Source organism: Myodes glareolus, chromosome 4 (assembly GCF_982192425.1).
Source record: "Myodes glareolus chromosome 4, mMyoGla1.1, whole genome shotgun sequence".
NCBI lineage: Eukaryota > Metazoa > Chordata > Mammalia > Rodentia > Cricetidae > Myodes > Myodes glareolus.
In genome coordinates this window covers 47,567,707-47,584,196 of record NC_142029.1, presented here as the reverse complement: position 1 = coordinate 47,584,196, position 16,490 = coordinate 47,567,707, and the positions used below count along the sequence as shown (strand labels likewise).

Sequence of the window (16,490 nt, the reverse complement as noted above, 5' to 3'; positions counted from 1 at the left end):
AGTGTGCAGCGGCCATGCCCCATGGTGGGTGAGAGACCCAGACGGGTAGGCATGCCATGCAGAGGAAGTGGGTATTTATTTAGTGGGTTATGGATGGGTAAGGGAAAGGGGAGATGGAGAAAGAGAAAGAGAGACAGAAAGGGAGAGAGGGAGAGAGAGAGAGAGAAGGGGAGGAGGAGTGAGGGAGCGAGACTGAAAGGAATAGACTCCAGCTGCAAGCAGCAAGGAAGATCTACCTGCCTCAGCTGACAGGTGGGGTGGGGGAGTGGGCGGGGCTTATCTCTTAAAGGGACAGGACAGACCATTGCAGTGCTTACTGCCGCTCTTGTAGAGGACCCAAATTTTAGTTCCTAGTACCTAAGCCCAGAAGTTCACGACTGCTTGTAACTCTAGTTCCATTGGGATCCAATGCCTCCATGAGCACCAGCACTCACAAGTGCACACTCACATGCTGACACATGCATACAGATAATTAAAATAGATCTTTACAGATGTGCAAGGAAAAGTAAGGTCTGAGACACGAAAGGAATTTAGGTCAGAGATCGAGAGGTTTCCATCAGAGAGTTCTTGACATAGCCCTAGGGAGCGGCACTTTTAAAGCAGGCTCTTGTATTCAGGAATCGTTAAATAAAAGCTTAGGTTTCAAACTTTGTCCACCTTATTTAATCCATAGGCTTTTTATTACCTCTATTAACATTTTGGTTGTTTTTCATTGATACATACCATTATCCAGACCTTTGGGGTATGAACTAAAATGTCTTGCTAAATTAATGTTTGATAGTAAGAGATTTAGGCAATGGATAACCAGAGCCTTATTAAGCAGGTTTTGGTTAGATAGTACTCCAAAAGTATTTCCCATTTTGTCCACCTGCCAACAGAAAAAAAAAATGCTCCATATTTATGTGTCTAGGCACTTTGAAGACTGTTTGTCTAACTTTTTTTGGACTCCTGGTTTGTTATCATAGCATAAAGCTCATTTGGGAGGAACCAGTAGCTTTCTAAAAATAAGCCTTTTTTTTGGTAAAAAATGTTATTTTTCATTACAGTTGGTCTGGATAAAATTAGTATCCATATCGTCTGAGACACAAACGCCTTTGTCTTGTCTTTCTTGTACCTAGTAAACGGTTACAAAGGAAATGTCACTTCACATAACATCTAGTTGCCAAGATGTTTGAAAAGAAACACAGACATTTTCCTCACAGTTGTCCTAGTCACGAAGATTTGTGCTGCTTCAAGTTGTTCAAAGTGTGCCAGGAGGAGCACTCAACTGCTTAAAAGGCCAGGGACAAAAACGGAATATTGCACAACCCAACACCACCGGGCCGGTTAAGCTTCCAAATCTGGCCTCCGTGTCATCCCCGGGCGGGAGGCGCTGGGATTTCCTCGCGAACCCGCGGCGCGGCGCGGCGCAGGGCTCCTCCCTCCGCCCAGGGGATTCGTGGAAGTGGAGCCCGGCGCGCGCCGGGCCGCGGGATGCCCTATTGTCCAGCGGTGGAACCCGGGACTCCCCGGGGTGACTCCCGAACTCCAGCCCCGCCACCCGGTCGCCCCGAGCTCCGCCATCCCTCCCCCCTCCCGCGCGGATCCCTTCCCCCGCAGCCCCATTGTCTGCCTCGCCTCGCCCCGCCCCGGGGGACACGTGCGCCTGCAGCTTCCCGAGCGCCCAGGGCGCGGTGCGGCGGGCGGCCCCGGCGGAGAGGGCAACTGGTGCCGGGCACCCTCGGAGCCCCGGGCCGGTGCTGGGGCGGTGGGGGGCGGGAAGGGCGGGGTGGGGAGATGCCCATCTCCTGACAAAGAACGAGTGGGACACGCAGAGCAGGCCGCCCCGCCCGCTGAGCGCGAGGGAGTGTCCACACAGAGGGCGGGTCTCTCATTCACTTGGCCCCTCACCGCCGCCGCGGCGGAAGGGCGGGGTCTCGTTCCCCCACCCCACCAGGAGCGAGGGGCGGGGCGAGAGGCGGGGCCCTCGGGCGCGCGTCCTGAGGCGTCGGCTGCGTCGTCACGTCAGCGCGGGAGAGAGAAAGAGCGACTCGGCAGGGACTAGGGACGGGCCGAGAGAGCTAGCGAGGGAGGGCGTGAGCCAGAGTGCCAGCGAGAAGGGCGGCCACTCGTGCCTGAGCGGCCGCGGTCGGGACTGGGGACGCTGGGGGAGGAGGTGCGGCGAGGGAAGCAGGAAGGCCGAGGGGCCGGGGCGGCCGGCGGCCGGCGGAGGTGGCAGGGGGGAGAAGGAGGAGCTGTAGGAGGGCAGGGGCTGAGGGAGTGAGTGAGAGAAGCGGACGCGCCAGGGAGGGGAGGGAAGGGGGGTCACGCGGGGGCGCGCGCGCGCACTGGGAGCGCGCTCGGAGGCGAGTGGAACTGGATCGGGTTTGCTGCCAGCGGCGTGAGCTTCGGCCGCCATTTTACAACAGCTCCACTCGCGCCGGACACAGGGAGCAGCGAGCACGCGTTCCCCGCCAGCCGACCCGGTCGGACAGGATTCCTCGGCCGCAGCCCCGCGGGAAGGTAACGACCGCCGGCACCCGGGTTCCGGGAGGGGAGCTCCATGACATTGTGGAGGGAGCTTGGGGGAGGGCGGCGCGGGGAGAAACCGGCTTTTCTGGAAAATGGATTCCAAGGGGGAGAGGAGCACGTTGGCCGGGGCTGCCAGGGAGTAGGCCGCGGCCGCGCCGCCACTTCCTCCTCTCCATGTGCTGCCGCGGCTGGGCTTTGTCTGCGGCGCTCCGGGAGGAGGCGCCTCGGCAGCCCCGTGGCCCGCGCGGACCCGCGAGCGGCGGGCGGACTTGGTGCTGTCGTGGCCGGCGGCGCGGGAGTGGGCGGAGAGGCGCGGGTGCTGTCCCGCGGCTGGCCGGCGGGCTTGGGCGGTGCTCGGCTGCCGCGGGCGTGCGCCTGGCGGCGGAACGCCCTCCCGGCGCGGGCTGTCGGCCTCGTCGCCGCAGCCGCTGCGCCGAGGGGTGCGGGAGGCCGGGGGTCGCGGGCGCCTGGGGAGCGCCCGGGGCGGAGAGCCATGTGTCACGGCGGAGACGGCGGCGCTGGGGGGCGGGGAGAGCCCGTGGTCTGGCGCCGCCGCGGCCTCGGTGTTGAGGGGCGAGATTGTGCGGCTGCACCGTTCGGGGGGCTCGGACCGCGACTGCGGGGTGATGTGGGGAGGCGGTGACGACCGCCTTGGCCCGGTGCTTCGGTGGGTTTCCGTTGAAGGAAGTTGTAGGACATTTGAAGGCGCAGAGCACGTGTTTCGAATGGGCTCCTGGCGGCCGCAGTGGTGAGGCTGCCGCTCCGGGTGCGGAGTCGGGGGCGGGCTTTGGGGTGTGGGGGTGAAGGGTGGAGGAATTGGGTGGTGGGAAGGTGGCTTGTGTGAGCGCTTTGTTCTTCGCTGGCTGTTGTTACTGATCTATAAGCGGCAGGCGGGAAAAGCGCACTTTCTGGTTTACCTTGGAGAGAGACAAGCCCAGCGTTGCTTTCTTCACACACACCTTATTCTCCGTTGTGGAACTGCTGCATGTGGCAGGCTGGGCCGGTCCCTGTGCTGATTGGGCTTCATTTGTAATAAGGTTCTTCCTAGCGAGTGTTCGCAGGTGAAGTCAGGGGTGGTGCTCAGGAAGAATGTAGTGAATCGGTCCTTCTGTAACCCGGGCTCCAAATCTGGCTTGTCAGGTGACGGTGACTTTTAAGGTTTCTTTCAAGGGAGGCGCTGACTGGCTGGTTGTAGTTACTGGTAGAGAAAGTAAAGATTGGGACTGTCATTGTCCTATATTCTTTTTGAAGATTCTAGTTTAATTTTGCTTATTGCGTTTGAACAGATCTCTGGAAACATGGCTACAGAACATGTTAATGGAAATGGTACTGAAGAGCCCATGGATACTACTTCTGCAGTTATCCATTCAGAAAATTTTCAGACATTGCTTGATGCTGGTTTACCACAGAAAGTTGCTGAAAAACTAGATGAAATTTACGTTGCAGGTAAGAACTAACACTTGCAAAATTACATTATGAAATTTTTCTATTGGATTTCTGGCTTTGAGCTAAAATAGCAACTTTTTGTGGTTTCCAATAAATGTGGGAACTGGAGCTTTGCCTTGTTCTGATAGTTGGTTAATTTAGGTTTGATCTAGAGTTTAAAGTGTAAAGGGAGGGATGAAGTGGGGAAAAGACCTCCCCAGGGGAAGGCTGTCTGGCCTGATGGTTAAGTATATGATAGTAGCAACAGCTGCTAAATGTTGAGAGCAGCCCATGTGACTTTTTGGGGTATTTTTAAAGCAGGATTCTTGTTTAATAACTTGGTAACTGTAGGCTAGTTCTCTTGTCTTTCTTGGAGTGGTGGTTCCTTTTTCTAGTGGCACTTGACATTGAGTAGATGTTCAGTTGTTATGCTTGGTGTTTTGTTGGTTGACTTAGGATTTGTAGGCCTATATATTTACTGTAGAAATACTGCAGTGTTCAGGACTACTTGGACACAAAATAGGATGTAAAATATGTTGACTCCTTTTTGTGTGGTTGAGAGGACTTAGTTCAGAATGGCTAGAGTATGTTTGTTCTTCATTATGCAGATAAGGGGAATAGAATCCTTGTCACATGTGTACCTGTATTGGCCAATACAGACTTCCTAAAGAAATAATTTGAAAATTTCAAAAGGTGATAACTAACTAAATTTTCTCTTCTCCAGGGCTAGTTGCACATAGTGATTTAGATGAAAGAGCTATCGAAGCTTTAAAAGAGTTCAATGAAGACGGCGCATTGGCAGTACTTCAGCAATTTAAAGACAGTGATCTCTCTCATGTTCAGGTAATGTTAATTTAATGTCAGTGTAGAAAGAACAAAAAAGAGTACTTTTGATCTGCTTATTTAAATTTAATTAGATACAGACATAATAGTAATGTTAATATGAATGGGAAATTTCTTTACAGAACAAAAGTGCCTTTTTATGTGGAGTCATGAAGACTTACAGGCAGAGAGAGAAACAAGGGACCAAAGTAGCGGACTCTAGTAAAGGACCAGATGAGGCAAAGATTAAGGTATGTCTTTAAAAACTTTCTCTTGTTTTAAGCTTGTTCTTTTATTTTTATTTATTTTTTATTTTTCTAGCTTTGGTAACTATTCCTGGGGTGTGGCAGGAGTATATTTCTAAGGTTATCGTCTTCTAGTGACTAGATTTTGAAAAGTAACTTACCAAAATCTTTATTTTGATTTTTAAAATAATTCATTTTTATTTTGTCTGCCACTAATGTTCCAAATTGTACTATCACTTCTGAATTAAAAAGGGAAAGATTCATGGTTAAGTCTAAATTCATACTTAACAGGTTATTGACAAATAAAACTGGGGGCAGATGGATGATTATTTTTTGGGGGGAGGCTTAGGTCCTGATAAATTTGGAATTTTAATATTGCTTCTTAAATTGGGTTAGTAAGGATAATTATCTTTCTTTTTTTTGTATTGATTTATTTTATGTGCTTCTGGTATGAAGGTGTCAGGTTCCCTGGAACTGGAGTTAAAGACAGTTGTTAGCTGCCAAGTGGGTGCTGGGAATTGAACCTGGGTCCTCTGGGAGAGCAGCCAGTGCTCTTAACCATTGAGCCATCTCTCCAGGCCCAAGGGATAGTTCTTTCTCCTCTCCCCCTCCCCCCCAAAAAAAGCCAGTGTTTCTCTGTAGCTTTGGAGCCTGTCCTGTAACTAGTTCTTGTAGACCAGGCTGGCCTCGAACTCAGAGATCTCCTGCTTCTGCCTTCCGAATGCTGGGATTAAAGATGTGCACCACCACTGCCTGGCTGATATTCTAAAACCAACTTTTTACAATAGTACTGTTCAGTGTGGTAAGCAAAGACATTAGGTTAGGAGGGAAAATTTTTTTTTTTTTAAATTCTGGTTGGTTGATTATTTTTAAGGTCATAAAGGAGATTAAATGGCCTCATTTGACTAGATTTTTAATGTTTGTCTTGGTGAGTATAGTTGAATATGGTTTGTTAGTTTTAAGTTGGTATTCTTTAATATTGTTCCACTGTTCTTGAGGCAAAGGTTATGGTTTAAGAAAACCAGTTACTAAGAAGGGCATAAATGTGAAATTTTGCCTGTATTGGAAAAGGAATCATGAACACGATTGGAATATGAAATTGTTATCAGAAATCATGAGTTTTCACATGTTTAGCTGTGCGTGGATTGAGATTGAATTATAATTTAGATTTTTGGTTAAAAGTTGGGTTTAGTTGTTTACATTACAATTATTCCAGTGATTGAGAAATTTATTAAAAATTTCTGAAAGTCTGAAGGAGGAGGGTTGAATAAACTTTAATGAGACTTAAATTATGGCATTTTTTTAAAAAAATTATCATGTATACAGTATTCTGTCTACATGCCAGAAGAGGGAACCTGATCAAATTACAGATGGTTGTGAGCCACCATATAGTTGCTGGGAATTGAACTCAGGACCTCTGGAAGAGCAGCCAGTGCTCTTAACCTCTGAGCCATCTCTCTAGCCCCCATATTTTGGCATTTTTATAATTACGTTTGATGGAGGGTGATAAATTAGTTTTTACCTAGATTTACAGTGTTATTTGGGACATACGAATATTATGCTTAAAAAATCTTTTGTAGCATAAAGGTTTTCTTTGAGCGAAAGGAATGGTAGCCTATTTGGTTTGTTATTCGTAGTGTTAAACCTTTAAGGAATAAAATTTGAGTGTAATGAAAAAGCTGCTTAGAACATACAGCTGTTTAAGAAACTTTGTTAAAAAGTTTGTGAATACTTTTTAAATTGATATATTTCCATAAATCAGCGATTGTTTTTTTACTTTATTTTTGGACAGGTCATGTTAAGCAAACACCCTACCACTGAGCTATAGTACCCACAATTTCATTTGTGATGCTATTTGAGTAGAAAGGATGACATTTGGGGGGACTGAGGTGACTCAGTGTCTAGTCTTTCAATGAGTTTTTGATACGTTTTGTCATGTCTTTTTATTTTGAATTGTCAGCTAGTTAACCCAGTAGTTTTGTTACTTAGAAAACTTGTTTTGTCGTTGATATAATGGAGAATAGGACTTTTTTTGAGGTTTTATTACTTAATGGATTATGTATGTCCTTTTGTTACTTTTTCTTAAAATGAAGGATGAAGAGAAGCTCTTAATTATGTTTTAACCGTTAAGGGAATTAAATGTAGAAGTTTCATTGCTGTAGTTTCATGCAATTTTCAAAGTCATTTTGGCTATTTTTTTTCTGAATGAGCCTTGCTGTGTGGTATATAGTACTTCAGCACCAGATAATAAAGAAGCTTTTCACATAACTTCCAACTGTATAGGCCTGGTTTAAGGAGTGGAGTGGTATCTTCAGCGGTCACAAAATGCCTATAAATGGCACTGTGTCTAGGGATTGGGTACAAGAATTTATTGGGTAAGAAATGCAGAGTTGGGAAGTAATCAAATTGTCAGTTATTTTTAATTAAATTTTTATTAAGAGTGGATATATCTTAAGTTGTTGATGGATTTTAGTTTTTTTATTGCTCAGTAAATAATTGGATACTAAAAACTAATATTACAGAGTCCTGAAATTTTGATAAGTGTACATAAAAGAGAGAGTTCTGACACAGACCATACACATTATATGGAGGAATGTTGCTAAGATTTGAACAGATTTGAACAGGATTGACCTAACTGTATGTGTGTGATTATGTGAATGAAGCATTAATAATATTTGAACTTTTCAAGGCACTCTTGGAAAGAACAGGCTACACACTTGATGTGACTACCGGACAGAGGAAGTATGGGGGACCACCTCCAGATTCCGTTTATTCAGGTCAGCAGCCTTCTGTTGGCACTGAGGTAAAGAAACTTAAAAACTTGTACCATTTGTAGTAAAAGTTAGAGGCATCTAATTTCTTAAAGAATTCTCCATGATTGTAAATTCATATTAATTTACAGATATTTGTGGGGAAGATCCCCAGAGATCTATTTGAGGATGAACTTGTTCCATTATTTGAGAAAGCTGGGCCTATATGGGATCTTCGTTTAATGATGGATCCACTTACTGGTCTCAACAGAGGTTATGCGTTTGTCACTTTTTGTACAAAAGAAGCAGCACAAGAAGCTGTTAAACTGGTAAGTAGCGCCCCCCCCACCTTTTAGTCTTTACATTTTCTATCTTTAATGTCAGGTTTTTCTTATGTGCCATATCAGGCAGTTTTTGAAGTGCTGATGAAGCAATGTGCCTATTACTTTTCCTCTGATAATATTGTATAGCAGGGATAGTGGATAAGATTCAAGATGGTCATATAGAATTCCTAGTTGATTACCAAAACATCTGTCTTTGGATATATCTAAGTTTAAAGGACTGTGAAAGAGTCTATGATGTGGCTCCCAAAGATTTTTCTCACACCTGGATATTTTTCCCTTCATAAATTCACAAAAGAGAACTGTTAGAAACACTGGCTACTCTTCCAGAGGCCCCAGGTTCAACTCTGAGCACCCAGAGAGCATTTGTAACTCTAGTTCTTGGATCTGTTGCCCTCTTCTGGTGGCACCAGGCCTGCATTTGCTATACAAAACATACTTATATAAAACAGAATCAAAAAATACTCAACTGAGTGGTGGTGGTACATGCCTTTAATCCCAGTCAGTACTCAGGAGACAAAGGGATCTCTGAGTTCGAGGTCAGCCTGGTCTACAGAGTGAGTTCCAGGACAGCCAGGGCTACACTGAGAAATCCTGTCTCAACCAACCAACCAACCAATAAATATTCAGAGACATCAGGGTGATAACAACATAAAGGATTTTATTGTGAGCGGGAATATTTGATTTAACAACATCAGATAATCTTGGGAGCAGAGACAGACAGATCTCTGTGAGTTTGATGCCAGCCTGGTCTATAGAGCAAGTTTCAGGACCGACTCCAGACCTGCAAAGAAACCCTGTCTTGGAAAAGACAAAGAACAAACAACCATAAAACACCAGATATTAGGTGAGAACCCAGTTGTTTCTTCTAATTCTAAAAATGTTAAGAATTAATGGCTTCTAAAACATATTACTTTTATTAAATTATAAGAATCAAAAAGATTGAGAAAGGTATAGTAGCTCATAACTGAATGGACCTTGTGAGACACAAGGATTACCATGACTGAGGCCAGCCTAGTAGGGTGGCAAGAAACCCAATAGTGTACGCACACGTGCATGTGCTCACCCCCCCCACCACATACACCACCACGATAATTAAGGTCATTAACATGAGAGCAAGGGAGTGTATGTATATGAGGAGTTGCAGGGATGAAGGGAAGGAGGAAATGATGTAATTGTATTTTAATTTCTAAATTATAAAAAAGTTCATAAAAGTTTATATGTTTTTAAAAGAGCCAGGGGTTAGTTAAAACATAAGGAATGTGTTATTTTCCACTATGTAGTGTTAGCTTACTTGTAACTTGAAATTGTAACCATGCTGGCTTCAAACTTCCAGAAATCTTCTTTTTCCACATGCCTGTAATTTTTGTAAACAACTCACTATGTTAGGTACTTGCTAAATTTTGTGGAATCTAAACAAATTTAAAACCTTAAGGTTAATTTCTCCTGAATACTTTTCTTTTAAAGACTTACCTATTTTTATGTATACAGGGTTCTGTCTATATGTATGACTGCAGGCCAGAAGAGGGCACCAGATCTCCTTCCTTACCAATGGTTGTGAGCAACATATGGTTGCTGGGAACTGAACTTAGGACCTTTGGAAGAACAGCCAGTAGTCTTAACCTGAGCCATCTCTCCAGTCCCACCCTGAAAATTCTTAAAGAGGATAAGCAGGGTATTTGAATTAGAAGTCCTCAGATTTCTGAGGCTTTATTTGTTCGTTCATTTATTTTTGAGACTGGGTCTCACTACAGCTCTGGAACTCAGATATCTGCCTGCTTCTGTCTCTGTAGTGCTGTGATTAAAGGCATGCACCACCATGCACTTTTTTAAAATTTGGATTATTTACTGTCATTTTTTAAATTTTGACAATTTCATTCCTGTATATAAGATAACATATTTACGTCCTCGGCCATTACCTTCTCATACCCTTCCCCACTTGCTGACAACCTGTTCTTCCCAGCTAGTCTGAGCATGGGCAGGAGGCTGTTTCCTGGACAGCTTTGTAGTGGGTACACCACTGAAGAAATTGATGCCCCCCCCATTGCTATGAACGTCCAATTGCTTCACAGGGAAGGTTGGGACCTCCTGAGACCCTCTCTAATCCTTGAATTAAAGGTAGCTCAACTCCTCCTCTGTATCTGTGATTGCAAAGATATTTCATATCCAGAAGTTCATGCTTTATAGTACTCCTCCCTATTTTCCAACTCTGACAGTCTTTCTACTCCCAATTCTGTGCTGCTCCCTGAGCCTTGGAGGGAAAAATATAAGTGACTCATTTAGACCAAGCAATCAATAGTCCCTTTAGGTACAATTGGTACTTTGACCAATTATGAGTCTCCGCATCATCCTTTGCAATAAGTGTTTCTATGCCCAAGTCTGTGAGCATCACTAGTGTATGATGTAAACTTAAATGTTTAGGGGGCCTGGAGAGATGGCTCAGCAATGAAGGAACACATATTCTTGTGGAGGACCCCAGTTCAGTTTCTAGTACTCACATGAGGTGGCTTATAGTCTTCTGTAACTCTAGCTTCAGGTTATCTAGCACCATCCTCTGGCCTCCTTGGAAGCCTGCAACCAACATAGTCAATTTTTTTTAAAGGAATCCATAAATGTTTAGAAGATAGTTTAACTAAATGTCTAGTTAGCAAAACAGCACATGGCCGACCTCTTGGGCCTGCCTACCTGTGACCTCCCTGGCCGTAGACTTTCACCAGGTTTTACGGTATTGGACTTGTATTCTCTTTAAGAAGGTGGCCTTAGGAGGATCTTTGAGTTTGAGGCCAGCCTGGTCTACATGAGCTAATTCCAGGACAGGTTCCAAAGCTACAGAGAAACCCTGTCTAGAAAAACAACAACAAAAAAAGGTGGCCTTGTCCAAGCTAGTGGCTGGTTAATACCACTACTGCACTTACTGCATAGTCTTTAATTTGCTGGCATAATAGCATAGCGTACATAACCAAATATTCTGAAATGCTATAAAATTGACCACCTTTTTAAAACGTATCTTTTGTAGCCAAAGGATGGCTTAGAACTTGTGTGTAGCCATGGAAAGCATATATTTGGGATTCTTCTGAATCTTAACACTCGGGAGGCAGAGGCAGGCGGATCTCTGAGTTTGAGGTCATCTTGGTCTACAAGAGCTAGGTCCAGGAAAGACTCCAAAGCTACAGTGAAACATTGTCTTGAAAAACAAATAATGCTTCTCTTTTAGAGGGACTATGATATAGCTCTTCAGGGAGCCATTCTCTGGTAGTCTGGTAACCTTTGAACTATCAAAAGTTAAGTTTCATCAGTTGAGGTGAAGTGAAGGCGTTCTTGAAGCTGTAGAAAGAAGTGCCTTAGAAACCATCTCCTCGGGGTTAGGGAGATCACTCAGTGACCTAATGCCTGCTATGCCATCTTAAGATAGAAGTTGAGATTCTCAGCACTCATGTAAAAGACAGGCTTGGTGATAAACTTGTGTAATCCAAGTGCTGGGGGATGGGAACAAAGAATCCCTTTAACTCATTTGCTGTTCTTACCTGTAAATTTCATCCAGATTCACTGAGAGACCCAGTCTTAAAAATAAGATGAGAATTGATAAAAGAAGACACCTAGTGTCAACTAGCTTGCATTTCCACTGTATACATGTGTACATAACACATTAAAAAAATCATTTGCTTGAGATATACCATCTTTGCTAGGTAGCAATAAAGTAGCTCAAAAAAGTGTTTTTTTTTACATGTAAGGGTGTTTTTCCTGCATGTAAAACTGTACCACTTTGTGTGCCTGGTGCCTGTCGAGTCCAGAAGAGGGTGTTGGATCCCTGAAACTGGAGTTAACAGAGGACTGAGAGCTGCCAGGTGGGTGCTGGGAATCGAACCTTGGGTCATCTAGAAGAGCATCTTGGTGCTCTTAACGACTGAGCCATTTCCCTAGGCCCTTAAAAAACAAAATCCAGAAGCCTTTTAAAGTTGGAGTAGTAACGTTAATGATGAAGACAACCATTTTACGAAATTAAAACTAATAGAGAATTTTTGCTGTTGATACCCGATTCAACTTCTTGGGGGGTGAGAGGTGGGGAAGAAAGGATTAAATTGACATTAACGTGAATTTTTTTTTAAAGCTCACTTTATATGTCTGAGTGTTTTGCTTACATGTATATATGTGGGTTGTGTGTTTGCCTGGTGCCAGAGGTGGTTGGAAGAGGGCATCTGATCTTGTGAAACGAGCTACACAGATAGTTGTGAAACACCATGTGGTTGCTGGGAATCGAACTTTGGTCATCTGAAAAAGCAGCAGTGCTCTTAACTGCCAGGTCAGCTTTCTATTCCTGTAGTCTACATTTTTGCTATCAGATTCTCCTTTCTAGATGAATTCCAGAAGCTTTAAATAGTGACAACATATATTTCATTATTAACATGATTTTTGAGTACCAGTAAATAGACTAAGATGTTTTGTTTTAGAAAACTCCCATAGTTTAATAAATAGAATCCAAATTTGTATTGTTACGGTTTGGATATATATCATGTATTAATAATAGTATATTTTAACTCTAATACAGAAACTTGACATAGATGACCATGTAGCCTTTTTGATTGGTCTGTAAACTCTCATCCTTAACCTTTCCATATTCCTGCCTATGATACAGGTCCTTAAATAGGGTCATAATGTTTTAATTGTGCACAAATAGGAGACTTTGCAGTTTGGTGCCTTTTAAAAGATATTCTTAGTGGCACTTAGATCCATTGGAATCACTTGGATGTTTCTTCCTTTATATTTAAGATTGTTTTTCGAGACAGGGTTTCTGTGTAGCGTTTCTGGATCCTGTCCTGGAACTCACTCTGTATGCCAGTCTGGCCTCTAACTCAGATCTCCACCTGCGTCTGCCTCCCCACTGCTGGGATGAAAGACATGCATCAAGTTTTTTTGTTTTTTTGTCTTTTGTTTTCTTTTTTGGGGGGGTTTTCAAGACAGAGTTTCTCTGTGGCTTTGGTGCCTGACTTGGAACTAGCTCTTGTAGACCAGGCTGGCCTCGAACTCACAGAGATCTGCCTGCCTCTGCCTCCCAAGTGCTGGGATTAAAGGCATGGATTTTTCATTTTTAAATTTAGCTCTGTATATAAATAAGTGTTGTTTTTTTAAAAAAAATATTTATTTATTTAGTAAATATACAATATTCTGTCCCAGGCCAGAAGAGGGCACCAGACCTCATTACAAATGGTTGTGAGCCACCATGTGGTTGCTAGGAATTGAACTCAGGACCTTTGGAAGAGCAGGCAATGCTCTTAACCACTGAGCCATCTCTCCAGCCCATAAATAAGTGTTTTGCCTGCATGTATGCATGTGCACCATGTATGTTCCTAGTGTGGTGGAGGCAAGAAGTGTAGATATCAGATCCTCAAGAACTGGAGCTACAGATGGATGTGAGTCACCCTGTGGGTGCTGGGAATTGAGTATGGGTTTTCTGGCAGAATAGCTAGTACTCTTAACTCATCTCTTCTTCCAGCCCCTTTAAAAACTTAAAATTTCTTAGGATAGTTTTGTCTGCATGTATTTCTGTGCAACATATGCATGCAGTGCCCTTGGAGGTCAGAAGATTAGCTGGATTATGGATGCTGGGAATTAGTCCTGAAAGAGCAGCTATTCTTAACTGGAGCCATTTCCCTAGCCCCTTAAAAAGGGATTCATTATTGTGCATGGAGTTTTATGAGATTTACTTTAAGATGAAAATAACTAGATTTTGGAGGAAATGAAGTGATTGAAACATACGAAAATACAAAATTGCCCAGGTGACGCACACCTTTAATCCCAGTACTTGGATTGCAGAGGCAGACGGATCTCAGTAAATTCGAGGCCAGCCTGGTATACCAAGCAAAAGCGAGTTCAAGACAGCCAGAACTGTTCCACAGAGAAACCCTGCCTCAAAACTCCAAAAACAAAACAAAACAAAAAAAACAAAACCGAAATTGACTTAAATGTTTTCTGCTACTTTGTGTCTGTGGAAATGAGCATGCTTTCCCTAAATAACTTCTCAGTAGAACATACTTTAGAAATTATCCTGATGTGGGTATATTTTGAGGTTCTTCTTGAGTTATAACTGACCAATGTTAATATTTATGTAATTGAAGTATCATTCTAGTTATACAAAACAAACATTGGGAAAAATTCTTCATAGTGAGTCATAGATAAAATTGAGGCATTTTTTAATTTTATGTTGTATTTTGAGAAATATTTTAGGTTAAGATGTTCGGATATTAAATTTTTTTTATAGTGGCTTGTTTCTTTAGGATAAAAACTGTTTTAAGTCAGGCATGGTTAAGTCAGGCATGGGGGTGCACACTTTTAATCATAGTGCTTGGGAGGAGAGGCTACAGAGCTCTGTAGTGAGATCATGTCTCAAAAAAACAAACTAAAACAAAAATCCAAAAAACACTGAAATAAACAAAACAATCAAAGTATTATAGATTATAAATTTGCATTTTCTTGTAGGTTATCTGTAAAACTGGGTTTATTGTTGAGAACTAAAGAAAAGTCATGAGGTTAAAACAACTTCAGGATTCTTTTAAATTATTTTGTTGGGCACCCTTAATTCAAACTTTTGGTAGGGAGAGACAGGAGTGTTTCTGAGTTCTACGACAGACAGAGAAACCCTGTCTTGAAAGCCTATATATATTTGTTTAAAGAATTCACACAGTGTATTTTGATCATATTCACGTTCCTCCCCTAACTCCTTCCAGTTCCATTCCCACCTCTATCCTCCCCAATGTCGTTCTTTTCTTTTCTTTTTTAAAGGAAAAAGCCTTACTAAGTAGTCCTGACTGGCCTTGGAATTCATAGATCTATCTGCCTCTGAGTACTTGAATTAAAGGCAAGTGTCACATGCTCATCCTTTAAAAAATAACCCATTGAATCCAGTTTGTGCTGCCCATATACTTCTGTGTATGGTCAACTTACCAGGGGCCATACCCTTAAATAAAACTTGATTCCCTTTACCCCAGAAGTAATTAACTGCCCATATGTACTCAGTTAGGAATGGGGGTTAGTGAACTTCTTGCTTCTCCGTGTTAAAGTGCTGACTAGCCTGTGTATTTATTGGTGCGATGAACCTGTCAAGTCTTAGAAGACTCTTTGTTCTGGTCCTCCCTGAGTTTCTGTACCTTCTTGATAAAGGTCTCAGTTGTAACTGAGTACTCAATTGACATTTATCCCTACACTTGGTCGAGTTGTGAGTTTCTGCCCAAACCACCTTTCATTGCACAAAGAAACTTTTTTCATGAAGTCTGAGATTGAATATAGAGGAATTAATTTGGAGGTCAGTGTGTCTGAATCTGTAAAGAGGCAGAGTGAGTCATCTGTGAGGCAGTGTAGCTTACTAGCATCACTTAAGTGTGGTACTAGGTTTCTTTATCTGGACTGCCTACCATAAACTAGACATAGCAATTTAAGTAGTAGTATGTTAATGTACCAAGTAGCCTAAGTGTTTGAATTACATAGTTATGTAGTGTAGAGGATGTCAAAATAAATAGTATCTATTTTTAGAATAAGAAAAATTTACTTTTGTGTGTAAGACCATTTGCTGGCTATGTATGCAGCATCTGGCATGACATGTGTGTTTATTGATTTTTTTTTCCTATTTTTCTGAGATGAAATCTACTTGGATATTGACAGTGAAGTTTTTATTAGTGTTGATTTTTGGAAAAGGGGCTTACCTCAACCTCCTAGTGTTGGGGGTTTAGACACCCAGATGACCTACTTTCACCTTGTGTTGTGTCTGGTGGTGTATAACTGCAGCATTCAAGAGGCTAAGGTTCTTGTCATGAATTTGAAGCCAATTTGGACAGACTATGTTATGGAACCCTTGTTAAACACAAAATATATACATATATCCACATAGATGTGTGTACTACCATCATGTATATATAATCATTTTAGTCAATAGAGCTGGTGAAATAAATCCATAAACTATTTTACCAGCAATTTAGAAAATACTTGTGTGTTTAACATGAATTTATTGAATTCTTTTGAGTCTACTTAATTTTCATTATTAAATTTTAACATTGCATAGTAAGTACATTGTTCATTGTTACTGCCTCCCCTTCTCTCTCCTATTTCTCTCCCTTACTAGTATACATCCTTCAGATAATCCCCTTCTGTCCTCTTGTCACATGTTTATAAATCCTGTAGTCCGTATATGAGAGAAATCTTAGCATGACAGTTTTTATTACAGGTGCTTAAGTGTTGGTTTGGAGAGTTTATATAGACGGGAGACATTATTTACGATTGAATTACAAGCAGATGGGGCAAAAGATGAAGGAGGGTAAAAGGATTTACTTGGGTTGGGGTTGGTAGAGAAGGCTTAACAGAATTGAGTAGCACAGTGAAGAAAATATGGCTAGTTTTAATAGTATTTT

General features: G+C 42.7%; 1 protein-coding gene across 6 annotated transcripts in view; it reads left to right on the top strand.

The window, feature by feature from the left end:
- Positions 1-2,330: 2,330 nt before the first annotated feature.
- The window catches only part of Syncrip (synaptotagmin binding cytoplasmic RNA interacting protein), a 35,890-nt gene continuing 21,730 nt past the window's right edge, over positions 2,331-16,490 (top strand). For 4 of the 6 annotated variants that reach the window (XM_085689509.2, XM_085689507.2, XM_085689506.2 and 1 more), the window contains exons 1-6: positions 2,368-2,502; positions 3,798-3,957; positions 4,661-4,779; positions 4,902-5,009; positions 7,693-7,806; positions 7,906-8,082. In XM_085689509.2, the coding sequence (XP_085545635.1) occupies positions 3,810-3,957; positions 4,661-4,779; positions 4,902-5,009; positions 7,693-7,806; positions 7,906-8,082 (666 nt within the window). In that variant the 5' untranslated portion in view covers positions 2,368-2,502; positions 3,798-3,809. Of the gene's footprint in view, positions 2,503-3,797; positions 3,958-4,660; positions 4,780-4,901; positions 5,010-7,692; positions 7,807-7,905; positions 8,083-16,490 lie in introns of all 6 variants that reach the window. The other 2 variants (XM_085689504.2, XM_085689510.1) reach the window with 2 other exon arrangements.